Below are 27,211 nucleotides of genomic sequence, written 5' to 3'. Positions count from 1 at the left end.
AAACAGGTTTAAGCCTTTTTAAAAATTTCAATGCATTGTGCCTCTTGACAAACCAGTATCCCCTTCCCCTCATTCGTTTTTATACAACCACCAAAGCAACACCCCAACTTTGGCATGTGTGACCATTTTATGTCATGTCATTTCAAGAATATTTTAGAAGTAGGGTGGATGTTGGGGGATTAGGGTTATTGCTTGTGCAGGAGTATTTTAAGTATAAGGCTTTACGGTCTATAAGCCAAGTAGTGCTTACCCCCCTTCCAAAAGAGTAGAAACCACTAAAAGTATTCAGCTTTTCAAAAACAGCATCAACAGTGGGTGACTCATACTGAGTAACTCTCAAAAAGCCAACAGAGGTCAAAATTCAGAATCTGAGAAGAGCATAAAAAAGGAATTTGCTCCCGGTTTCAGGACACTCATTTTTCACACTTGAAAGCAAAAAGTGAACAACTAGGGGAAAATATTAAGAAAAGTTTCACTGTCCATCACTGATGCAGCCTAGAAGTGGAAAGTTAATGGGAAAATGCTTTCTGGATCACTTGTTTTACTGAGTTTCTGGGCTCCCACATTATTTTATAAAAGGAAGATCTAAATGTATTTTTAAAGAGAAATAAATACACCCGATTTTTAACTTTTATAAGTCAGTAAGGATTTTCCTTCCTTTAGAATTATTGTTTTTTGGGGAAAATGTACTTTAGACAATTAAAAATCAACATCTAGTACACTAATTTGCACTAAAAGATACTTGTACATTGTTATCACTAGATAATTCTGGTCAACTGTCACTGTAACAATATTGCCTTAAAAACAATTTGTCTAACTTAGTATTGCAATACCTAATGTTATTAAATAAAAGCAACAATTCATATGTGTTAAATTCCAGTCACATAGCTATGATTTCAATTTTATTTATATATATGGAAAACTAGCACATTCAAATCTATCTTTGGTATTATTCCAAGAAGTACCGATTAGAAAGCAAATTTGAGGAGCACCTGGTTGGCTCAGTTGGTAGAGCACGCAACTCTTGGTCTCGAGATTGTAAATTCAAGCCCCACACTGGGGGTTGTGATTACTTAAAAATAAATTCTTAAAAGAAAAAAAAGCAAAATTGAGAATATTTTTAAACCTGAATAAGATATTCTACTAAATAGGGGTGCCTGGGTGGCTCAGTCGATTAAGCGTCCAACTTCCACTCAGGTCTTGATCTCACGGTTGGTGAGTTCAAGCCCTGCGTCACACTCTGTGCTGACAGCTCAGGGCCTGGAGCCTGCTTCGAATTCTGTGTCTCCCCCTCTGCTGGCTCCTGCTCGTGCTTTGTCTCGTTCTGTCTCTCAAAAATAAATAAACGTTAAAATATTTTTTAAAAATTTAAAAATTTTAAAAAGATATTCTATTAAATAAATTGTCTCATAATATCAAGCTATAGTAATCCCTAGAGCTGAAGGACAAAGTTAATATATTATAGGGTTCCCAAAGTATTCTGAAATGAATGTACTCTATATATGATATGATACGTACACTACATATCATATATGAATAAAGGTCTTATAATGTGGTAGTTCCCTGGCTTAATGATAATTTTGTTTAAACACCAACACTTTGTTTTTTAAAGTGATAATTTTGTTACCTATTCCACACCTTACACTTAGCACAGCACCTGATTCATAATAAGTACTCAGTAAACATTTGTTAAGTGAAAAATCTTTCAAATATCTTATTGGTTAATTATAACAATAGTCTTGTGAGGCACTCCTTTAAAGAAAATAATGAAAAACTAGAGCAAAAGAGAATTTCTAGGAAGAATAAACTGTATAGGAAATCCATAAAAATAGAGTATATCATTATATCAGCAGAGCCATTTTATAAAATAAGTCTACTTATACTTTGCAACACTTGCTGCTCCCATAACCTGGGTTTTTTTTTTTTTTGGTTTTGTTTTTTTGTTTATTTTTTTAAATGTTTACTTACTTTTTGAGAGAAGGAGAGAGAGAGAGAGAGAGAAAGAGAGAGTGAGAGAGAGACAAAGAGAAGTGGAGAGGCAGAGAGAGGGAGACAGAAGATCCAAAACAGGCTCCATGCTGACAGTAGAGAGCCCTATGTGGGACTGGAATCACGAATCACAACATCATGACCTGAGCTGAAGTTAGACACTTAACCTACTGAGCCACCCAGGTGCCCCTATTTTTGTTTTTAATGTATGGGTGTCACCCCATATCAATTAACCTCTAGGTATGTGAATGTTTTAAAGCTCCTAAAGTAATAAATATCAAGTCAACATTAAGAACTACTGTCTTAAGGTGAAGGGAAAGTATTATGTAGGGATGAATGATACATCTTCAGAAAATTCAAGAATTCTGTGGCTTATACAAAAGGAAGGCAATAAATTACACTAAATAAATACATTTTAAATTGTAAAGACCTCTATCTGGGCTCTTGCATAAAGAGTTCTGCCTTATTTGGCTGATAACAGTATAAACTCTAAACACAAAAACAGAGGGGTGGATTAGTTGGTAGAGCTGGCTAGGTCATTAGAGATACAACTCTTGATCTCCGGGTGGTGAGTTCAAGTCCTGCTTGGGCATGGAGCCTACTTAAAATAAAAATAGAAATAAATTTTTAAAAACCCAAAACATAAAAAAGGAAATGTGGTGGTAGACGTAGAGACAGACAACATTGCTAGGGAAACAAAGTCATCAGTCCACTTAAAAAAAGTCTATTTGTATAGAGAGATTTAGTGTAAGATAAAGCCTGCTTTTCATACTGGTAGGGAAAAGATGGATTTTCAATAAAAGGTGTTGGGACAACTGGGTGGCCATCTGGAAAAAAAACAAATAAAATTGGATCTATACCATGCATCTAACAACAAAATAAGGTCCAGATGGACCAACAATTTAAACATCAAAAAACAGGACCGCAAAGTAATTGAACATGGGAGGATTCTTTTATAGTCTTGGGATAAAACATCTTTTAAAATATTACAATTAAAACTAAAAACCATGATATAAAATATATGAGACATATGATTATATTAATATCAAAAAGTCTGTATGGCATAGACCTAAACAAATAAGCAAACCAACAGAAAACTTATAACAGCAAACAGACAAACCAAAGCTAGTGATGGGGAGGCTTTGCAACTCAGATCAGAGACATACAGCCAGTTTTCTGTTTTATAATGAGTACCAATCAATAAGAAAACAATTTAAAATTATCCCGTAAGGACAAAGTAAATGAACAGACAGCAAAGTTCATTAAATTCTTCTAGGAATACTCAACTCAACCCAACCTCCTTCATAACCAAGGTAGCCTTTTTGTTTGTCTGTTTGTTGGTTTGTTTAACCAATAAAATTAGCAAAGATCAAAAAGTTGACAACACTCTGTTTGGGCTCAAGTTCAGGGAAGTACTGTCATATGCTCCTTATCCCCTTTGCTGATGGGATTATAACTGTATGACCACCATGGAAAACAATCTTCCAATAATATGCTCAAATCACAAATGCTAATATCTTTAGACTTTGCAACATCCCTAGCAATGTATGAGTGGATGTACTTGCACATCTGCAAAATTATTTACGTAAATGTGAGGTTATTCATTGTAGCACTATTTATAATAGCTGAAGATTGAAAACATCTATATAATATTTAGCAGAGAACTGGTTAAATAAATTATGAAACACTCAAATAAGGGAATACCATGAGTGTTTAAAAGAATGGAAGCACTTGTAAGCACTGAAAAAAAAAAAAACACTATTATAAGGCATGGGGAAAAAACCCCAACATGCAGAATAATGTGTAGAGAATACCAAAATTTCTTTTAAAAATTAAAAAGCCCATGCATACACACATATATCCCTGGAATGAAATAGAGAAACCATTTGTTTAACAAAACAATTGTTTTCTTCCAGGAGGGGAACTGAACAGCTAGGGAATAAAGTGAAAAGGAGATATTTTACTCTATAGTCTTCTGTAGCTTTTAAATTTTTTACTATTTGAAGAAATGATCTATTTAAAATTATATTCCTTATGGGGCGCCTGGGTGGCGCAGTCGGTTGAGCGTCCGACTTCAGCCAGGTCACGATCTCGCGGTCTGTGAGTTCGAGCCCCGCGTCGGGCTCTGGGCTGATGGCTCAGAGCCTGGAGCCTGTTTCCGATTCTGTGTCTCCCTCTCTCTCTGCCCCTCCCCCGTTCATGCTCTGTCTCTCTCTGTCCCAAAAATAAATAAACGTTGAAAAAAAAATTTTTTTAATTATATTACTTCTAAAGTAAAATTACTCTCTGACTCTGTTCTCAGAGAGACTTAATTCTAAACTCAAATATTTGTTGTAAATTAAAACACAGGCAATATGAAAACTGCCATTGGTATTCTGTAGGATGTAGACATTGATAGGAATAACTACCATCCAGGGGTGCCTGGGTGGCTCAGTCAGTTAAGTGCCTGACTTCGGCTCAGGTCATGATCTCACAGCTTGTGGGTTCAAGCCCTGCATCAGAGTCTGTGCTGACAGCTCGGAGCCTGGAGCCTACTTCAGATTCTGTGTCTTCCTCTCTCTCTGCCCCTACCCTGCTCATGCTCTTGCTCTCTCAAAAATAAACATTAAAAAATTTTAAAAAGGAATAACTACCATCTGTAATTTTATTTAAATACCTACGAATTTTGTTAAACAGAAATAAAGCAAAAACTGAGTGTTTGAAAAGCACATTAGTCCAGGCATATATGTTGGAAGAGAGAATAATGGAAAGAAGAAAATCAAATCACCAGGGAAGTCATGCAGAGACATGAGTTTTTTTTTTAATTTTTTTTTAATGTTTATTTATTTTTGAGACACAGAGAGACAGACACAGAGAGACAGAGCATGAATGGAGGAGGGTCAGAGAGAGGGAGACACAGAATCTGAAGCAGGCTCCAGGCTCTGAGGTGTCAGCACAGAGCCCGACGTGGGGCTCAAACTCACGGACTGTGAGATCATGACCTGAGCCGAAGTCGGACACTTAACCGACTGAGCCACCCAGGCGCCCCGAGACATGAGTTTTTAAGTGAGCCCAAAGTGGACAAGGGCAGGACTGAGCCAAAAAGGCTTGGATACACTTGCTTTTTGCAATGAGTAAAACCAGTAATTTAAGGCCACTCCAAGCACATAGGCAGACACAAAGGCATATGGACAGTAGCTTATTTCCTCTGCCCCTACATGAAAAACAACTTTTTTCCCTGAAGGTGAATGCAATCATAAACTGCAGATCAGGGAAGTAATATTAGGAAGCATTAGTAAGCAAATAATTTAAAAGCATATCCCCTAAGATGGGGTCTACTTGTCCATAACATTGTATGCTACAATCTCTGGGTCACTGAGATCAACTATTGAAATTCTGGTAAGTGCTAGTTCTCAGACACAATATCTAATTACCAGTTATCAAAGCAGAGTCTCTCAGAAACTCTTCCATAATTTAGAATAAGAAATTTACAGTTAAGATGATACTTATTAGTCTGAGAAAACAACAACAACAACAACAACAACAACAACAACTTTTCCAAGACAGAGCTTAAAATGAGTAACATAGGCTCTCCTAGCATTTACTTTTTTAGCTCATTTCCACTGTCAGTTCTGAAACGCAAAAACTGTGCCCAAGACATTGTCAAAGCCAGAGAGTTTGTGTGCAAAAGGGAACACCAGGGTCTCCTAGTGATTGCACTGTTCCATGTGACTGTCTGACCAAAGTGAGCACCAATTAGAGCTATTATTACAAAGGGGCAATTTATTATCCTTTTTATATCACATATAGTTTTAGAAGAAAGCTGGAAACCTTTATCCTGAAGGAGGGACTAAAGTGGGAATGTGAGGTGTGGAATGGCCAGCAGAGGAGTTATTTGGGGATGAAGGTCCTTTCAGACTGATAATCATGCCGTGAGTCCCCAAAGGCTGGCCTTAAGCTCCACATTTCCACAGAAACCCACTGGGGTACCGTGTGAAGGCAATGAGGATATCAGTTTTGTCCTAAATTCCATGAGAAGAGCAACTAATACTAAGCATGCCCTGTGCATATATTATCACTAATACTTTGCAAAAGGATTTGGTGTTTGAATCTTATAAGCCTCAAGCAGTGAACAATACTTCTTCCTAAAATAAAAAGCCATTGACTAAACACATCAAGAAAACTTGATATACCTAAACTCACTCACTATACCTCTCTATAGGAAAGAGTTCATCACCAAATCAGTTCTAGGCTATGCGAGTCTATTTAATCCAACAAAAGACATACAAGACAGATGCGGCAGAGATGAGTGAGGGACCTTGTCCTTTCTTTATATATTATAGCATTGCTGCTGAGAAGACTCTGCCCAGCTAGAGACTACATTTTCCAGTATACCCCACACCCACCTCTGGAATTGAGTGTGGCTGTAGTTCTTAGAATGTGAACAGTAGTAACGTGGGTCACTCCCTGGCCACGGAGAGAAGAAGCTGCTTACTTTTCCATCCTGTCTCTCCTCATGGTGAGCTGAATGAATAGGACTCCTAGGACCTACAGAAGGGCATAGCTACAGAGGGAAGGACTCTGGGCCCGTGAATGAAACTGTGAGAAAAGACCCCTGGTGAGGAACACCCACATCAGACTACAGTGAGAAATAGCTTCTATCATGTGAAGCCACTGAAAATTTAGGTATTAACTGCTGTAACAGCTAGCATTCTCTCAACCATTATAAGTATTATTATCTTTATTTATAAATTAAGAAAATGAAGCTAAGGGACACCTGTCCCAACTCCTGATTCTGGCCCAAGTCATGATCTCACGGTTCATGAGTTTGAGCCCCATATCGGGCTCTGTGCTGACACTGCAGAGCCTGCATGGGATTATCTCTCTCCCTCTCTCTCTTGCCCCTCCTATGCTCTGTCTCTCTCTCTTTCTCAAAAATAAAAAAAGATACACTTAAAAAAAAAGAAAATGAAGGCACCTGGGTGGCTCAGTTGGTTGGGTGGCCGACTACGGCTCAGGTCATGATCTCACAGTCTGTGAGTTCAAGCCCCACATCGGGCTCTGTGCTGACAGCTCAGAGCCTGGAGCCTGCTTCCGATTCTATGTCTCCCTCTCTCTCTGCCCCTTCCCTGCTTGTTCTCTGTCGCTCTCTCTCAAAAATAATAAACATTAAAAAAATTTTAAAAAGAAAAAGAAAATGAAGCTGAGTCAGGTTCAGTAACCAGCTCAAAGTCTGACAAAATTTCAAAGGCGACATTACTGGGGGGCGGGGGAGGTGGTACTAGCGCAAGAGAGAATACATTTTGCAAGTGGGACAACTGTTCACATGAAGTAAGAAGTGCAGGGCAAGGTCTGGAAGTTTACAGTGTTTAAAACTAAAGAAGGAAACAACAGTGACAAAGGATTCAAACTTGAAAACTCAATGGAGATAATATATAACATTTGTAAATAGTCCCCTTTCTTTTCCTGATGTATATTCACATCCTTCTCTGCTCCACTGTTTTTAAATGCAAACACACACACACACACACACACACACACACACACACACACACAGAATTTGACTCCCTGTCACAGCAAACTACAAGCCAAGGTATTTATGTTTAAGGACTCAAACTGTGCTTCCAGAACTCCTGGTGTTGCCTGAGAATGTTATACCAACTTTTGCAAATTCAGCAGAACTGTCCCAGGAAAGCACCCTACCCCAGGGAACAAAACTACCCTCCAGCAACACTCTGTAACCTTGGCCATCTTGGAAAACCTCAAGTGAGGAGGGAGCAATGGGCGGGAACAACTAGATCATTGACTCCTCATGTTTAGCAACTACCAACTCTGCAAAGATTGTTCTGGAATAAAATACAGAGGAGGCTACTAACAGAAGCTGCTGATTCATAAATAATAAATATATAGTAAGAGTATTAGAATGAGAATAATAATATTGGCCAAATTCTCTGAATCTCCAGAGATAGAATTATTTCCACTATAGAAGAGTCTGGGATTATCCTAGGATCTCCTCAAGAAGATCAGGGTATTGGGTTAAACAACCCTAATCCACTATATTTTCCAGAGAGTAACATCTCTCTGATGTCATAGATACCAAGGTGAGACAATTAAAGGGAATAGAATATCAAGTTTATGATAAAGTGGGGTACAAGGAATCTATCAACCACTAGTTATATATCTAAAACTTATTAGATGAAGACATGTGGATAAAAGTGGGATATGATCTGCTATTACATTCTGGGGTCTCTGGATTCAAAAATTCATATCTCACTCTAGGCCAGATATATCTGTTATATGGACCAAAAAAACCCCCACTCAACATCTGCCCTACCAAAATGTTCACTTTTCAAACAGTTTTGTGAGGTGAAAAGATATCAGTCTCAAGTTCTTCATCTCATTGGTTACTAGTTGCAATGATATTTGTAACAGAAATGTTGTGAATTATACAAATATATTACAAATTTGTATTAAATAGCCCTCTCCTTTAAATTCCTAAAATAATCCCTAAAATAATGACTTTAATATGTTGATTTGAGAACAATGTTAGGAAGGCACTATTAATTGAGTGACTCAATTTAAAAGAAATACAGGGGGAAATTATTATAAAACAAATACAAACAGAATGATTGAAAGCCCAGGACAAGCATGGAAACTTGGAATATCCTGACGAAACTACCATTATGTCAGTGACAGGGGTAGTTTTTGAAAAACAAATGTTCATTTGCTGATTTCAATCCCCGTTATAAGGCACCTTGCTCTTCACTGATTGGACCTTTACAAAGGTTATATCATCTCTACATGGAATGCCTACGAGGGTTTCCATACGCTACTTTTTTTTTTTTTTTGAATTTCTATCAAAATAGAAACAATGGCAAGGCTATATTCAAATCTATCCCCGGAAAAGGGCAGATAAAAGTACTATAACATGATGGAAAGTTGACCTTCGTGAGATTTATTACTAAATCTGGCCTATGAGGAATAAAGCCAGTTAAATATTATCTCACTTGTGCTTAAGGGTGTGTTATTGAATGCCAATAATATATTGAACCATCAGGATATTTGAGAAATAACTATATAAGAGTCTCAATCAACAGTCTTAAGAGACATTTAAGATATTTCAAAATAAAAAGCTTTTGCACAGCAAAAGAAACAATCAAGTATACTAAAAGGCAGCCTACAGAATGGGAAAAGATATTTGCAAATGATATATCCAATAAATTGTCAGTATACAAAATACATAAAGAACTTATAAAACTCAACACCCAAAAAAGAAATAATCCAATTAAAAAATGGGCAGAGGATCTGAATAGACATTTTTCTAAAGACATTCAGATGACTAACAGATACATGAAAAAATGTTCTTTATTTAGCATCAGGAAAATGCAAATCAAAAGTACAATGATATATCACCTCACACCTGTCAAAATGGCTAAAATCAACAATTTAAGAAACAACAAGTATTGGAATGTAGAGAAAAAGGAACACTCATGCAGTGTTAGTGGGAATGTAAACTGGTAGAGCTACTGGGGAAAACAGTATGGAGGTTACTCTAAAAACAGAACTGCCCTATGATCCAACAATCATGATACTAGGTATTTACCATAATTCAAAAGGATATATGCATCCCTATGTTTATAGCAGTCTTATTTACAATAGCCAAGATATGGAAACAGTCCAAGCGTCCTTCAATTGATGAGTAGATAAAAAAGATGTGGTATGTATGTATGTGTGTGTGTGTGTATATATATATATATACATATTATATATATATAATGAAATATTATTCAGCCATAAAAAAGAATGAAAATCTTCCCATTTACAATGACATGGAAGAAGCTAGAGAGTACAATGCTAAGGGAAATAAGTCAGTCAGAGAAAAACAAATACCATATGATTTCACTCCTATGTGGAATTTAGGAAACAAAACAAATGAGCAAAGGGAGAAAAGGAGAGAGAAAAACCAAGAAACAGATTCTTAACTATAGAAAACAAACTGATGGTTACTAGAGATGAGGGGTTGGGGGGGATGGGTAAAATAGCTGAAGGGTATTAAAGAGTGCATTTGTCATGATAAGTGCCAAGTATTGTATGGAAGTGTTGATCACTATGTTGTATACCTGAATCTGATATTGCACTGTATGTTAACTATCTGGAATTAAAATAAAAACTTGAAAAAATAAGCCACTTAAGAGAAACTAAATTACTAGGTATTGTTTTTCAAATATACTGTGGGTTATTGTAGAAAATCTGGAAGATAAAGGGGAGATATCAATAAAAATGGTAAGAAAAATACTATTCCTCCCCACAAGACTAGAGATTTATAGGAAAGCTGATGGACCATTTTTGATGACTAATCTGAAATGTTGCTGGTGCTTGCAAAAAATGTTTGATGGAAGGAGTAAAGTATCACCCAAAGACATGGTCAATTCAAAGTCTTACCAACACCAATTGTAGATATGGTGAAGTTTTAATTTACCACTTAAAACGAAAATCAAAACAAACCTGAAAGAACTGAATCAGACCCATGTTAGCTCAAAAATAATCAAGGTCCCAAATGTACTGAAGAGAAGCATTCACTATGTAAATCTTCCAGGAGCTTGATAAATCAGAATTGAGGCACTATTATTTTGTATCCTATAGCATCATCTATAGGATTCCCAACACTCTGAGCCTAATGTAGAAAATGGCATCTTGTTGGCTGGAAAGAGTCATCAACTGTCATCACCAACCCAACTAAAATGTGGGAATAAAATATACAGTAGAGTCCTCAACAATGAAACTGCTGCTCTGCCTGTCAGCTCAGGAATAAAAGGAAGCCTATTTTAATTTAGATTGGCATGTCCTTGTTCTTCAACTATTAGGTCCTCTTCATATCCTAAGGCAACTTGTACTTTTTAAAATTTCCTTACTTATTTTTAAATGTTTATTTATTTATTTTGAGAAAGAGAGAGAGAGAGATAAAAAGAGAGAGAGCATGCATGAGCCAGGGAGGGGCAGTGGGAGAGGGAGAGAGAATCTTAAACAGGCTCCATGCTCACTGTGAAGCCTGATGCAGGGCTCAATCCTACAACCCTGAGGTCATGACCTGAGTAAAAATCAAGAGTTGGGCATGCAACTGACTGAGCCACCAGGCGCCCCTAACTTGTAATTTTTTTAAACTGTGGGTCATGACTCATGATCCAGCATGAGTCCTGAAGTAAATTCAGTAGGTCTATAATCAGCATTTAAAAAGAACACAAAAATAGGAAGTAGAATAAAAATCAGAGAACACATGGTAATGAAACTTCTAATGTGTGTGTGTGTGTGTGTGTGTATGTGTGTGTGTGTGTGTGTGAAAGAAAGAGAGAGAAAGGGCAAGTGTGCATATGTAGTTTGTGGGTTATAATATGTGAGGGGTTGAGGGATATAAAACGTCCCTTTGCCTCTAAATACCTTTTCCTCAGTTCCATCACAGTGCCTGGAATTCAACAATAAAAGATTTATTTCTCTACAGCACAAAGATTTGGGGGATTTCAAAAGCAGCCAATTAAAGTACCTGGAAAGAATAAAATCTTATGTTTCATCAGCCAAGGCTGATGTGACTCCTCCATGAACACAAACCAAATGAATAGAACACAGTTAGATACTCCTATGGTAGGACAGTATGTTGAAAGAGTAGATGGCAAAACCACAAAGATCATCCTAGGAGTTCACATATTTAACCTGCAATCCTTCTGTTAGTACCATTGACGATTCCCACAGAGGATACTTCAGTGGTTGGCCACCACAAAAATCAGTAAGAAAAATTGTGAATATACCCTTTTATGTATGGCTCTTCAGTTCAAATTAGCCAGTATATTCACAGACACCATGGGAAAAGGTCTTTCATAGGGCCTTTAATTTTCACACCAGTTATAAATTTCATGAGCATTCATAGTCAGTCCTTCAAAGAAGTGGAAAGAATCTAAACAAACATTTAGACCAATGATCCCTTAAGCCTCATTATACATCAGAATCACTGGGGATGTTTAAAAAATATATACGTACCTAGATCATATCCCCAGAGACTGAGTTCCAATTGGTTTAGGGAAGGGGCCCAGGCATTTTTTAATAAACCTCCTGAGTTGATTCTCCTGCAGAATTGAGTTTAAGAACTAATCAAGTCCTACCACCCATATGATTCTTAAAAAAAAAATTTTTAATGTTTATTTATTTTTGAGAGAGAGAGACAGAGAGACAGAGTGTGAGCTGGGAGGGAGAGAGAGAGAGGGAGACACAGAATCCGAAGCAGGCTCTAGGCTCCGTCAGCACAGAGCCCAACATGGGGCTTGAACTCATGAACCAGGAGATCATGACCTGAGCCGAAGTTGGGTGCCTGACTGAGCCACCCAGGTGCCCACACTCATAGGATTCTTGAATCCACTTCATTATATTCTGAACAAATGTTTTGTTCTATTACTAAATAGCTATAATTACAATTATCTTCTTACTTAAATTGAGCAGCAATCTGTCTCCCTTTAGAATCAACCCATTAGTCATTTTTTTTCTACTTTGTCCTTTTCCCAGTACCCTCAACCCATATGTGTAGATGACAGGTCAACCTCCTCTATGATATGTCAGTTCTCAGTAACAGCACACACAAGCAAACACATCACAAAACACAGAACATAGTAACAGTAACACTTACTAAATGTTGGTGACCAATAATATTGTTGTTGTTATCATTATCACAATTAGGGAACAAAGCAAAGGTAACTATTAGTAGCAAAATTAGCGAAGCAATTTTGCTAAAACAAATGTCTAGAACATACTGCTTCACAAAATTGTATGGTAAATGGTATAAAATGATAATCTGGAAAGAGGCAAAATGTTTGTTTTTGTGTTTCCCTTACTTTTCACTTCCTACAGTGCCTTATAAAGAAGAAAGTAACAAGTGCAAGAAAAGTGTCACAGGTATGTTCAGGTGAGTCTTGGTAACAAGGCCTCTTTGTTCATATTTAAGACAATAGCATTTGACATTCAAAAGCTCTCCCACAAAGTTAAAAATAAGTCCCTAGTAATACCTCTTCTTAAAAGAAGTTTGAATAAGAATATGTAATTTTGTCCTCACAGAAGAAACAAAAAGGAAAAGGTAAATTGGAAAACAATAACTTCTGGGAATATATTTTTACTTCTGTGTCTATACCATTGGTTAGCCTTAACCCTTCTGTAACTCATTTTATCCACCATAAAGCCATGGAACTTCACTGTACTTTAAGAGATGGCTACTAGGATTAATACAATATGCTCTCAGGCTTGGTATCATGTCTCAACTCCTGTGAACCCTCTATAAAGGATTACTATTTATCCTGTAGATCATGTTGCACTGAATTATAATGAGGTAAGCCAGATTTATCTGAGCTCTAAAATAAACAATAATAAAAATGACGATAGCACAGCCAGTTTTTTTGTTGCTGTTACTTAGGAAGTACCAGTGAAATACTTAAATCTTGCATTGTCTTCTGTATTTTTGCCAAGATCAGTAAATTAAACAACATTTTATGAATTACTTAAGCCTTATGTTGTCTAATTTAATCATGTATGTCATGATTAATTGGGAAATTCACCTGTAACTGTTAACTGTCTTGCTTAATACTATAGACAAAAAATGAAACAGCATAATCTAACAAACCTGAGTTCCAGAGGATTGCTAACTTCCCATCATTACTTTGCAGAGCTGAAAAATCATACCTTCAACTAAGGAAGTAAGGAGGGTAACATTGGCTGCTTTCCGTCTTCCTGCTGGTAAATTCAGGCCAAGCCTATCCAGTTTCTCTCTCAGGCAGCGACCCCCATTCTTGGATTTTGCTCTGTCCAGAAACAAATAAAAACTAAGTTTCAAAAGTTCACATTCTGAGGGAAATGATGAGGCAATTTGACCAGATGGGGAATTCAACATGAGATAGGAGGTCTACGGACTGAGGGTTGAGGAATATGGTATCAGTACAGCCAGAAAACAATGTCTTACCTTCTCAAAATGCCTCCCAACAGTGAAGCATTGAGGCATTCGGGTGGTGAGAGGCGCCTCTTCACCTCAGCAATGGTCACCTTGTATTTGGAAGTTGAACTGAGAAGGGACAAACGGCCAGGGACAGAGCAAAACAAGTCTGTGGGGTTGACCACACAGGTGCCACCTTGGGGGGGGGGGGGAAGTATATCACATATTAGTGACAGTGAGAGGAGATCATTGAAAGACAGTTAATATCAAGCCACTACTTGGGATTTGGGAATACATGGCAACAATTGCTCCCATACATACACCATCAGGATCATCTCAGAAAGCTGCTCTGAAGATGTCCTTTCAAATAACAAGGCTTCATCTTTCAAATATCATACAGTACATGTTTGTGGGGGCACTATTTTTTTAATTTTAACAAAAACCAGCTTTCTATAGAGTGTTGACTGGCCCACCAGTGCTAATGTTGACATCATACACACCAAGAAACACTTCAATTAATAAAAAAAAACCCAAATCCATCAGTGAACCCCACAGAGGGTATGTATTGTTTTTCCATGGCTCTGTGTATGTGTGTGCATAGATGTGCACATACATACAATGGATGGATATATTTTGTGACTTGTTATATAGACAAAAGTTTGAAAGCTCTTTTCTGAATTATTTGAAAACTTCCTTCTCTTTTCCCTCATCCACCTGCCAACTATAGGTACTTGAGTCACTCAGTTCCCAGGTACCACCAAAAATAATTTTCCTATTGTCATAAACTTTCAACTCATGTCGGGGGATGATAGGTCACAGCTCTCTACCATATGTCAGCTGTCAGGATTGGCACACACAGTCAAATACAGTGCAAGAGTTAGAACATAGTAACAGTCACATTAAATGTTGGTGGCCAATAATATTGTTTTGGTTGTTGTTATCATTATTACTATTAGAGAACAAAGCAAAGATAACTGCTAATGGCAAAATCACCAAAGCAATCTTGCCATGCTGGGCCTCCCGGGGCAGAAGACTTTGTCTCCAAGCTCCAGAAAGATCCTTGAACTTTGCTCTCCTCCAGGACACCAGAGTACATTCCCCAACCCCAGGTACCTGAAGTAGACTTGAAGACCCAAGCTGGTCATCACTGAGGAGAGTTTCCCTCTGCCCAATCCTTCCTTACTGCAAAAATCCTGACCTAATATCCATATTACTAACACTGTGCTAAATAGCCTTGGGGTCCAAGGCTGCCTCCTTGTGCTTTGAGCAATCTGAGGACATAGTTTTTAAGGTTCACTGGCAAATTCAAATTCAAGGTTTGCTTTCCTGAGCATACATTTGATTTCTTCAGCTATGGGAGATCTTAAGACTCATCTCCCCAAAAGTCAAGTTCAGTGAGAGAAAAGAGGAAGAAGTAGGTGGAAGAAGACAAACAGGCAGGGGAGTGTTATCCAAAATCTTTCTACTTGAAGGATGTTCCTCAACTGGCAGCACTGGCATCTCCTAGGGGCTTGTTAGAAATGCACACTCTCAGGCCCAACTCCAGACCTTCTGAGTCAGAATCTGCATTTTAACAAGATCCCCAGGTGGTTAACGTGCATGTTAAGGTTTGAGAAGACCTGGTCCAGGACTCACCACTTGCCTCCTACATAGGTCCTCACCTCCTTTACTAAGCTGCTCAGGTGAAATGCTGTGTTGCTAGAGTCTCTGGCATTCAGATTTGGGTGTGTTCTCTGAGCACAGTGGCTAAGGAACCTGGGAGGGTGTTTAAAAAGGCAAAGGGGTCCTGGACCTGGGTGCAGAGAACAAGTTAACTTTACCCTACTCTTAAAGTGTTTCTACCCTTGTACTACCTGGAATTCTTCCAGGTTGTCTTATTGTCATCCAAGCTTCCCCTGAGAGTACTGGGATCAATGTCTTTCTCCTTAAGCATTCTGAGGCTGGTGATCATTCTTAATGACCCCTCAAACAGAATACAGGATATTGAGAATATTAAAGTAGCCAGACCTCTCCAGACTGGGAAATGAGTCCTGTATGCTTGGCTAAATTTCCAATGCTAGTGCCTGGAAGCTGGTCCTTAGTTTGAAATCTGAGAGGTCACAGTCTTAACTGTCAAATTGAAATCCTTTTCCTGGAGGCACCTGGGTGACTCAGTCAATTAAGCGTCCAACTCTTGATTTCTGCTCAGGTCAGGATCTCATGGTTGTGACATTGAGCCCCATGTCGGGCTCCACTCTGATAGCTCGGAACCTGCTTGGGATTCTTTCTCTCCCTCTCTGTCTCTGTCTCTGTCTCTCTCTCTCTCTCTCTCTCTCTCTCTCTCTGCCCCTCCCCATAGCATGCTCTCTCTCTCTCTCAAAATGCATACATACATATATACACACAAAGTCCTTTTCCTGGCATTAACCTTGTGGTCAACATATTGGAAATCATGCAAATGTTTGTCTCAGGAGCTCGAAACACAAACTCACCTGTGCTTCCCCACTTTGCATTGTCATAGAGAATTTTATTTTATTTATTTTTTAAATATTTCATTTTTAAGTAGTCTCTACACCCAACTCAGGGCTCGAACTCATAACCCTGAGATAAAGAGTTGATTGCTCTGCTGACTGAGCCAGCCAGCTGCCCCTGTCATAGAGAATTTTTAAAACTAATCATCGTCATCATCATTATCCCCAGATTTGGGGTCCCAAAACTACCATCATCCTTTCATTGATGCTCTCTCCTTTTATACCTATAGATGCAAAATGCATTTTACAAACAAACTCTTAAGTGACTTCTCAAATGTTGAGATGAACAGGATATCAATGAAGCTGGCTTTTAGCATCATACTGTGAGAATCAGGATCCCCAAAAGTTAAGAATTTAGGCCATTATGAGGTCATCCAAAGCAAAAAATATTAAGAAATAATATCTACATTCAAAATTCACAGAGCTCTTTCCCAAAAATAGGCCTCCACCCATGGTCATAGAATCATAAGTAAATGTACATTCTTACATAAACCCCCTCCTCTTGTAAAATAGCCAATACACAACTGAGGACACAAGGAATCTCACCCAATAGGTCTCAAGTCAATTATGAGAGAAGAGTGTTTGTGCATGTGTTACTTTCCCAGCCGGTCAAGGGAAAAGAAGGACAAAATTTTAGACCTTTCCTATCTTTACTAGTCTACAGTGGGTTAGAAACCTATTTTAGGGAGATGGAGAAGACTCTAAAAGATTGTTTTTTTTTTTTTTTTTAAAGTTAAATCAGGCTTTCTCCACTTGGAAAATCACCCCCTTTTAGCAAAATGAACCCCATGCACTGAAAGCCAGCTGCTCCCAGAGAAGTCACTAGATCTGCTATGTGGCCAAGTGCTATCTTCCTGGGCTCTGGGTCTTTCTCTCCTGCATCCAGCCCAGGTTGGGCTTCTGGCTTATGCTCAAATAAGCATTTATTAGGTAAGTTACACAGCCTGCATATTAAGAGTATTCTTTATGCACACACAAACTGCCTGGAGGATTTATTTTGTATTCAGGATTAGCCATCAACTCTAGAGTCTTTTATTTTTTATGTCACAGCATCTTTAAAGGGAATTTCTGTTGCTTTGATAGTTGGCATTGCTGCAGCCTTGGGGAACTCTCTCGTCCTGGCTAAAGATTTGGCAACTTGTAGAGTTTACAGCAGCATGGGGAACCTGCTATCTTCCCAGTGGTTTATTTGGGGAGGGGGGAGGAAGAAAAGGGTGATAGGTCAACATAACAGATGTTTGCATTTAGAATGAAGAACCAAGGAGGTGGGGTTTCATTCTGGAGATCCAGACTACAGATAGCAATGATGAGATTTCAGAGGAAAGACATGAGAGTCAACCATACCAAGCCATTTACAGTATTCATCCCCAGTATTACCAGTTGAAGTTCCTCATGGTGCCTGTGTTGCATGTCAGCTCTTACTGAAATGATGTAACATTCATTCTAGATCCAGCACTCCAGTTAGAGGTGTCTCTGGTGCCACAACCAAGGTATTCATGCAGAACTTCTCTAGAGTACATCTCTTTTCCATTCATAGTGCACAGAAGCAATACTTCCATGGAGGGCACTATTTTTAAAATTGAAATTTGGAGATGGGGCTTCCTATTTCCAGTGATGCTCAAACTCAGATCTGTAGCTATAGAAACAGCATAAGAAATCAGGGACTATCTATTTAAGGTCACTTGTCTAGAACATGACTATCATAAAAGGGATAACTTTGCCACAGCTACAGGGAAGTCAGCCAAAGAATTACTGTGCTGGGGACAAAACCAGGCATGAGACACACAGACACAGATTCTTCGGCTGCCAGACCTTGTTAGATCCCATGAGGCAAGAAGAAAAACGGGGTTGGGCTGCGCCATTCCTGGTATGCCTGCAGACCTCTGGCCCTGTGTGTGCAAGCACCGCGTGGGGGGAGTGAAAAAAGTACGGGGCTGCAAGTAAGAGGTTGGCCAACTAGCGACCCATGCAACCTTAGATGAGTAACAACTCTGGGCCTTGATCTGTCCATCTGAAAAATGGGGATGTTCACACCTGCTCAACTTATTTCCCCAGCTCGTCAGGAGGTACAACAGGAAATGGATGCACATGTGCTCCGCAACCTAAGTAAAGCCCACCCAACTCCACCACTGTGTCAAACAACTACCGCGTCTCAGGGCGCTACCTGTGCAGCGCAACAAGACCCCCACCCACCTTTTGCCGGGCTATCCGAGAGAAAGGCTGAGGTCTGAATGCGCTTTTTCCCTTCTCATCCAAGGCAATTAGGGCAGAGGAAACAGGCTCGGCAGTCTCCAAGGAACTGTGGCTCTCCTGGCGCCCCCAAAGCTGTTTCTAAGCCACGCGCCCCCTCTGGGTGCCTTCCTCTCTAAGAACAGAGCTGCTGATGGCTAGAGGCCCTGTGCGCTCTCCAGGTGCGATCAATACTTCCTGGCTGGCTTCTGGGCGCGGGGCCCCTGCGCTCAGCCTCTCCAAAGCCGCAGCGCCGCCCCACTCCCTGCCGCTTCGGTGTTGACATAATTAGACCAAATCTTGAGAGCAAAATAAATGTTCTGTTCGCCTTACAGCCAAACAGATGTTTACAATTCAAATGAAAGAAATACAAACGGCAGGGATTTTTTTTCTCCCCTTCTTCATCTCCAGTGATCGCTCGTTTTTTCTGACACATTAAAAATGTGTAAGCGATTATAGGAGTTTCCTGTCCCTGTTTGTTCTGCGGGTGCATTTCTGCGAGGTGCGCGTGGAAGCTGGGTGGGGTAGGATCATTCTCGGCTGCTTCCTCTCTAGCCCCTCTCCCTTCTCAATCCCAAATCCCTGGTGTAATACCCTCCTCGCTCCTCTCCTCCCACAGCAGATATTAATTGTAATCAAACGGCAAAGGGATAGTGGTTTAATTGCAATCAAATAGGCCTCAGATGAGGCATCAGCTGCTAACTGCCCTATTTCAGGGAAGGATATACCCTTACAGGTATAAATGGATTACCAGGTTTAAAAGCGTTTCTTCCCGTGCAGATTCGAGGCAGAACAAAAGAAAGGGATGTCTGAGCGGGGAGACCTACTGGTTTAATGTGGCTGTGTGAGTGTGTGTGTGTGTGTGTGTGTGTGTGTGAGAGAGAGAGAGAGAGAGAGAGAGAGAGAGAGAGAGAGAGAGAGAGAGAATTAATCCCCATTTCCCAATGCAGGGAGTGCTCTGGCTTTTGGTGATTTTCAAAGCAATAAAGAAATTAGAGAGAAGACAGTAGGCTATGGAAAAAGATCTCCCCTTGCCAGCAAAAAAAGATTTCCAAGAAACCATGCCTATAGACCCTTTACTATATGAGTTTTAGACTTCATATAAAGGAGACTGGATTTCGACTCTCCAGCGTCTGTATTTGGGGACGAAAGACGCAGGCAAGGCTCCAGGTGTGTTTCTGGCTCTATTTTCAAAATGGATGAGCTGTAGAGATGAGTTTGGGAGATTCTCATAAAGAGAGATTCTGGGGGTTCTGACAAAAGAGAAACAAGGCTTTCCACCCCACTCCAATCTTAACGAGTTCTGGGAGCTGCTGAAAGAGACTTTGGCTCTTCCAAAGTCGAGTTCCAAAGCTCAGGGCTCTCACAAAACTGAAGGAGCAGAAGCAGCTCATCCTCTTGGCCCAGGCAGACTGTGGGCAGCCAGGTGGTGGGGGGGCAGGGGTCTGTAGAAGGGGACAGCAGGCAGGTTCATCTACCCCATTATTGGCAGGCTGGGTGATTGATGCTAAACTCCATTTTACAGAAGCATTTTTAAAAAAATTAAATCAGATCTGACAATGTTTGTACCACAGCGTAACTGCCTCCTCCTTGGCGTGCCAGTCACCTCTAAGCGATCTGACAAACTCCAGCTCTCTTAAAACGTGCAGAGTTCAGATCATATTAATTCCCCAAAAATGTTTTGATTCAAAGTAGTTTGTATTTTGTGTAGCCACGGGCAATCCAGAAAGCGCTCCTGCCTGCCCGTGGCCTGGTCCGCTCCCTCTCCGCGTGGCCCAGAGGCTATGGCGGTATTTAAGCGTCTGAAATTAGCCTGGGGCTGCAAGGCAGAGTGATCACAAAGCGAAACAAGGGCGCTTCCCCCTCTTCACTTTTTTTCATTTTTTTCTTTCTTCCTTTTTTTTTTTTTTTTTTTTTTTTTTGAGTTTGCCATCCTGATTTCTCAAAAAAGACCAGGGCCAAAATGTCACTTTCCACCCAAATATGGGAAAGCTGGGTCTTCTCATCTCCCCTCCATCCTCTTCTCAAGGCCATAGCCCCCTACCCAATTGAACCCCTAACCCCTCGATTCCACTCTGTATCCACTCATTATTAGCATCATCATCATAGTCGTCGTCATCATCAACATTGTTCTCCTACTATTAAATTCTCAGAGCAAGAAATGAAAGGGACCAGCACCTGACAAAGGGGAGGGGGCCATGAGGGAGCCTCAGAAGATTCTTGGGGAAAAGAAGAGTGGGCTTTCCTTTCTTTTTAATGATTAAAAACACAGACGACTCCTGTAAATAGAAGCCTCATTTCTTCAAGATGCCTTTTGAAACCCAGTATCTGAATATTCAACGAAGGCAAAGCCCCACTCTGTACGTACAACATTAATATGATCTCTGCAGAATTTGCTACTCAGAAATATTAACATATCAAAGCCCAAGCCGGAGGCGAGAGAAGCTATCGATACTCAAGCACAGGGTAAAGTAAAGATTATTGGTTCTGATGGTTGGAGTAGCGGAGCTGCGGGCAAAATCGCGCACACCATTAAGCGAGAGTGAGCGTGCGGGAGCGGCACCTCCGAGGCGGTGGCAAATATTTTATCTAGGTGGTAATTACCTCGTTGGTGCCCCTCTTCCGGGCTTTCTTTGGCTATCCGGCCTTCATTATAGGCAAAAACAATGTAACTACCACTTACTGAAGTGAGTCAGAGAAATGGTATTTTGTTCTTTGCTAATAGAAGTGGCCAAATTTAAAGAACTGAGTGCTCTTCCGTCCTCCAACACACACACACACACACACACACACACACACACACACACACAGCAAACCAGGACAATCTCTCCCTGGTGAACTCATGTGGGGCACTTAGGGATCTTTCTTCTAGAAGAACACTTAGGAGTCTTTGGAAATGAAATCTGTTTTGTTCCTCCCACAGTAAATTCTGGAAATTGTCAGAAATGTAAGTTTATCAGAGAACTTAGCAGGGGAGGAAAAATGGCAAAAAGTTGTGCTTTTCAAGAAATCATGTTTCCTGTGGAGAGTCACCTCGAAAGTATGGATTAAAAGAGAAACAGGCATTCCTATCTAAACAAAACCATTACAGAATACGGCAGAGTGCTTGACTTAGTGTCCTCCTGATTTTAGATGAACAAAGGTGACTTGAGTTGTTTATATTAAGAATCCAATGCACTACCATGACAACAGAGAGAAGGGGCTTCCTTAACTTTTCTTCAAAAATGGGGAGTCCTGAGATTTAGGGCTGTGTGGGATCCAGCACGATGTACACAACCTTTAGGCAAAACTTCCTTGCTATCCATTTGTAAATTGTCATGAACATTGATTGTTTCAGAGTAACACACGCACACAGACACACACTTGGTCTCCTGGGCTCAACCAATTTAACTGGCTTTTTTTCTCTTAAACGTGTGGAAATGGAATAAACTCAGCAGCTAAATTCTGAATTCCTTCGCAGGGGTTGAGGGAGGGAGGACTAGGGTTTAGTCACACAATACAGACAGAAACCCCAAGTTAACTCCCCTTCCTCTTTGAAGCCATGCTATTCTCCTAAAAGATCAATATTTGATTTAAAATAGCAGGCTCCACCTGATTTTCAGGTGATACGGAGTGACACCAAATTCTACAACAACAATAAAACATCACCTAAGGAAGACCATTTATGTGCCTGTAATAGGACCGGACCGCAGTTCTCATTTTATAGTTACCCAAGAGCGTTGACCTTTCTTTGGGGCATGCTGCGGAGGTGTCCCTTAAATCTCTCTCCAAAAATTCAACTAATTACACAGCCACCTCCCTTCCAGCTCCCGCCCTCGATCTCAAATAATTCCCACCCTCTGGCAGCTATTGTAAGATCTGATGCAATTTCCAGGCATTTGAGAAGGTGATCTTGGAACAAGTGCGGAACTGAACGCGTCGACCGCAGTAGCGCCAGCCGGACTCTGGGAGGAGCCGGCTCTGGGCGCTAATTAGTGGCGCTGTCCTTCAGCACCACCGACATCTCCATGCGCCCTCAGTGTTCAGCCTCACCTTTAGTGTGACCGCCCCAACAGACCCAGATCAGCACACCTCACCTGACCCCTCTTTCATCGTGCATTTTTAATCCCTCCCTTCAACAGTATGTGTATTTCATTTCAATTTTCTCTAGTCTGGGCCTATTTCATGTCACTTCAATATGGCTGAATATTAGCCTGGCTGATAAGCATAATATTGCTCATTTTAAGAACTCCTCATCGAGCAACACTAGTAATTTTTTGAAAAACCTCTATGGGGTGAAACAACAGAGTTGAATGGCTATTTTGCATTTAATGGAAGTTCCAAGTACCCACTATGACAAGCGTCAAGTTCCAAAAAAAAAAAAAAGCAATCTTTCTTCCTCAATTTAAATGGAATTTCACATTGGACATTGGGTTCTAAAGCCTGCCGTTTAAACATGAAAGAATCCATTGCTTTCTTTGGAAAAGCACTGGAATCTTTCAACAAGCTTTGAAAGAGATGGACAGGGACTGAAGGACGTTTATTTGGTGCCATCAGAAGTGACTCAGTCTTTAGCAGTTCAGTTACTAAAGACAACTGCGACCCTGGAGCTGGAATTAGTCCTGGTGAATAGGCCACATCTTATTAATTCGTATGAAGTTGGGATAACAGCTGGTCCCCTTGCCTTGTGTGCTCCTCGGGTTACTCAGCTTGCTGGGAAAATGAGCTTCAGAGGCTCTGGGTACAGTTAAGTGGGGAGGCCAGCAAAATCTGCACTGCCTTGAGGCCCTTAAAATGCCATAGTTCAAAACCTTTTGTCAGAATGGAACATCTGAGATGCAGCCCCCTTCAGTGTCTGAGCCAAAATCAACAGCTCTCAACTCTGGCCTTCCCCCCCCCCCCCCACCTTCCGATTCCATGGGTAACTCTGGATTCAGATGTTTTCCTCAACAGATGGGAACAAGAAAGCTTTATCCGGTACAGTTAACACCACCTCCTCCTCCCACCTCCCTTAAAGAAAGAAATGTTCTGGACACTTAGAAAAATAAGGGCAGCTACAATATTGGTGTTTCATTAGCCTTCCCTGAAGCCTCAACGAATCTAGCCTTTCACAGTATCCTTCAAAGCCTCAAGCTAACACCATCACCTCAATCACCCAGGCGGTGGCTGGCACATTTGGGGCTAAAAGAGACCAGAAATTCTGCTTGAGGATGTGGTGATGGGGAAAGGAGGTGTGACAAGGATTTTTTCCCTTTATTTTTTTTTCTTTTTTCCCCCTTCTAACTTTGATTCTGTCATTGTTCCATGAGAAACAGCAAATCTCTTCTTTTGTAGGTCTTTTGGGAAGAGGCTAGATCCAAGCCTCAATGGAGAAAGGGACTATGCCTGTGTTGGACAAAAGTAATTGACCAAGAGTAATTGTTTTCTTAATCATCAGACAAGTGTCTGATGGTTACAAGCACCACCAGATCTTCAAAACAAAGTATCAGATGAGAGAAGAATGTTTCATTTTAACATGTCACTTACCTCTTCTTATCACTCCACCTTGACCATTGAGAACAAGCCCACACTGGGCTTCCACGGAGCCCTTAATAAAAGAAAAAGAAATAAAAGCACTCAAATAGATACTAATAGGTGTGAACACATGAGTTAAGTCTTTCAATCTGCCCCATTCCTTGAACCCCCATATCCCAATAACCCTGTAGTAGACATTTAAAAGCAACCATTGAGCTGGAGCAAGTTTGGCAGCACACGTGATTTCAAGGGGGAAAAAAGTGCCAGAAAAACCACAATCTAAAAGTTGTATAAATCTTAAGGTATGCATTTTGCAGCACCATACAATATTGCACTTCAAAGCACCTGAGTGCCTTTCATCTTGGCATAAGGGAATGAGAAGCCCTTTGAGTCCCCATCAAGGCACATAGCATATATACAGACAGTTTCCACGGCACTTTCTGCGTGGAGCAAATTACTCTGAAAGTGTCAAGTCTGGCACTGTGGGTTTCTTGGGAGCTCAGAAGAGCCATTTCAAGTGCAGGCTTCAAGATATCTGATGTTGGTTCTGCTTTACCACAGAGTAGGAGTATCCTACCCAAAATATGCCTTAGAGAGGAAACACCTTCAGGTTCACTCACTGTAGGTCTTCAGGCTCCTAATGGATTGAGGGATCATTTGAGCTGGGAAGAAGGAAAGGGTTTGCTGATTTTTTATTAAGAAAAATAAAAAATTTCTCTCTCTGTCTTTTTTCTCCTGAGTTGAAATGTGTTAAAGGCTCATTTTCCTTTACAAACAAACGAGGTATTGGACATGAAAGAGGCCTTGAAGGGTGTTAACCTACCCAACAGCCCGTGAAGAGTTAAGTAAATGCGGAGAGAGTCGGTGCATAATAAAAACCCACTTTACAAAACAACCTTTACAGCCCTGGCTCCCTTTCGCTTCCCCATTTTCACCATATTGAGGCAGGCCTGTAAGACCCCCCTTTTCAACCTACTCACGAGCTCTTTCTTATTTTAAATGTTCTGCCTTAAAGTGATTATCAAATCAATATGAAAAAAAAAAACTTGGAGACTGAGCATAAATTAAAGCAGTGATGGGAAAAGGTGTGACAGTTTCCTTTGTTGGCCATAGCAAATCTTTTTAGGGGACTCAAAGATGGAACTGAAGCCACAAGACTGTTTGCATCTGTTAGGCAGACTTAGACCGCCCTCCAAACCATTGGACTTTCACTTAAAATTCTGTGCAGGGAAAAGTATATTTACATTTGTTGCATTTGAAATGAGGCATATGCTGATGAATGTTTTAAAAAGGAAGAAATAAAAGGAGAGAGACGGGTTTCTCCCACACATCCCCTCCCTATTTCTCTTTTTAAAAGTAGCTATTACTTTTTTTCTCTTTCTTTTTCATTCTGCCAACTACGTCCAGGAGGAGTGGAAGAAAATAACTTGCCAGATTTACAACTTGCTTCATATATATATATATATATATATATATATATATATATATATATATGGCATGTATCTACATACATAACAATGATATATACATATATAGATGTGTCTATAGACATAGATACATAAATATGTCATGTATCATACTCCTCAAATTCTTTTAGTATCTTGGAGTATATCCCTCAGTATGAGCAATAAACTGAAAAGAGGGAACCGAGAATATAAAAAAGATATAGACTTAAAAAAAGGTCTCGAAATATCTGAAATGTAGAAGGTAACGGGCCTTGAAGCTCTCCAAGGGAGTGAACCGCTTTCTCTCCCATTCTCTGGCACACTGTTAAGATGTTTATTTCCTTAGAAGAAACGAATCTTGGTCTCTACACTTAACAAACTTTTCCCCCTCATAAGTAAAACATGTTGTTTGGTCGGATGACATTGCATAAATGACCAGTTGAATGGCACTAAGTCGAAAATTGGATAAACTACGGTGTTCTTTTGCACGGGATTCGCTCTTTGTCTGGTGCTTGCAAATGTTCTAATCCCCTCTTTTGAAAAATGCCCGGCTTTGTGCCTAGCACAGAAAAAAAATTTGTACAGATACAAAAAAATCAGCAGCAGACGCGGCTATTAAAAGGAGTAAATAGGTTTTAGTTGAGCTAAGCATTGAATGGCAGATTTGTTTTCCCCTCGAGACATAAGGGGATCCTTGTGAAAAATGTAAAAATGTTCTGAGTGTATAAAATTATTTTGTGTATACAAGTGGAGAAAGTCAAGGTTTATGGAGCCAAATCTCTTTTCTCGTGTGCCGATCTTGCACCTATGGTTCTTTGTTGGGACTGTAAGGGCTTTCACTTTAATTTCAAAATAATCCCTTGGTCAGAGGTAAATGAAGGGAAAAGATTTTCTGTGCGCAACAAGGGATCTCTTATGTCTCCAACTTGTGCTCTTCCCGTATCTACCCTTTCGTTGTGGAGGCTGTGGAGAAGCTGGCCCCCTTTGTGCAGACTGAAAAAGTAGGGACTCATCTACGGCTCCTCTTTCAGCCAAAAGAAGATACAAATTCATGTCTTCTAAGTTCTTTTTTAGATATTTGTGGGTTTATTTGCTTGAAATATGGCTGGGGGCATATGTCTGCAAAATTATAAATTCTATTGTTGGCAAAGAATGTGCAAAAATACATTGAGGAAGAGAGTAGGAGACAGATACATCTGATTGATGGCCTCCACAGTATCTGTATTTCTCCCTCCCTCCCTCCCTCCCTCCCTCTCTTCCTCCCTTCGGTCCTTCTTTCCTCTCTCTTTTTTCCTCTTTCTCTCTTCCCTCCTGTTTCTCCTTTCCTCCCCCCCCTTTTTTCCCTTCTCTCTTTTCCTTTATTTCTTCATTTCTTTCTTTTTAAGGAGTTGCATCTTATGTAAAAGTTAATAACCTGGTGAGAAAAATAAAGTTTGTGAATTACCCAACTGGGTGGTGGTTGGGGGTGGGGGGAGGGCTCCTTAGAGAGAATTAGGCTCAAGTCCACAACCTGGTAAACGGCGTTGTGCAGATTTTTTTCCTTGGGGTAAAATTTTGAGAGTTGCATTTGCGATTCTTTACTTTCCACAGCAATCTAGTATATTCGG

General features: G+C 40.1%; 1 protein-coding gene across 2 annotated transcripts in view; it reads right to left on the bottom strand.

Annotated features, from left to right (window-relative positions):
* Nucleotides 1–27,211, bottom strand: part of TFAP2D (transcription factor AP-2 delta) — a 59,445-nt gene that overhangs the window by 29,568 nt on the left and 2,666 nt on the right. For both annotated transcript variants that reach the window (XM_003986229.4, XM_045057636.1), the window contains 3 exons: nt 24,172–24,232; nt 13,958–14,123; nt 13,681–13,799 (listed from right to left, as the gene is read on the bottom strand). In XM_003986229.4, the coding sequence (XP_003986278.1) occupies nt 13,681–13,799; nt 13,958–14,123; nt 24,172–24,232 (346 nt within the window). The remainder of the gene's footprint in view (nt 1–13,680; nt 13,800–13,957; nt 14,124–24,171; nt 24,233–27,211) is intronic.

This window comes from Felis catus, chromosome B2, assembly GCF_018350175.1.
Source record: "Felis catus isolate Fca126 chromosome B2, F.catus_Fca126_mat1.0, whole genome shotgun sequence".
NCBI classification, from domain to species: domain Eukaryota; kingdom Metazoa; phylum Chordata; class Mammalia; order Carnivora; family Felidae; genus Felis; species Felis catus.
Note: the sequence above shows the minus strand (reverse complement) of the source record. Positions and strands in the feature narration are given on the sequence as shown.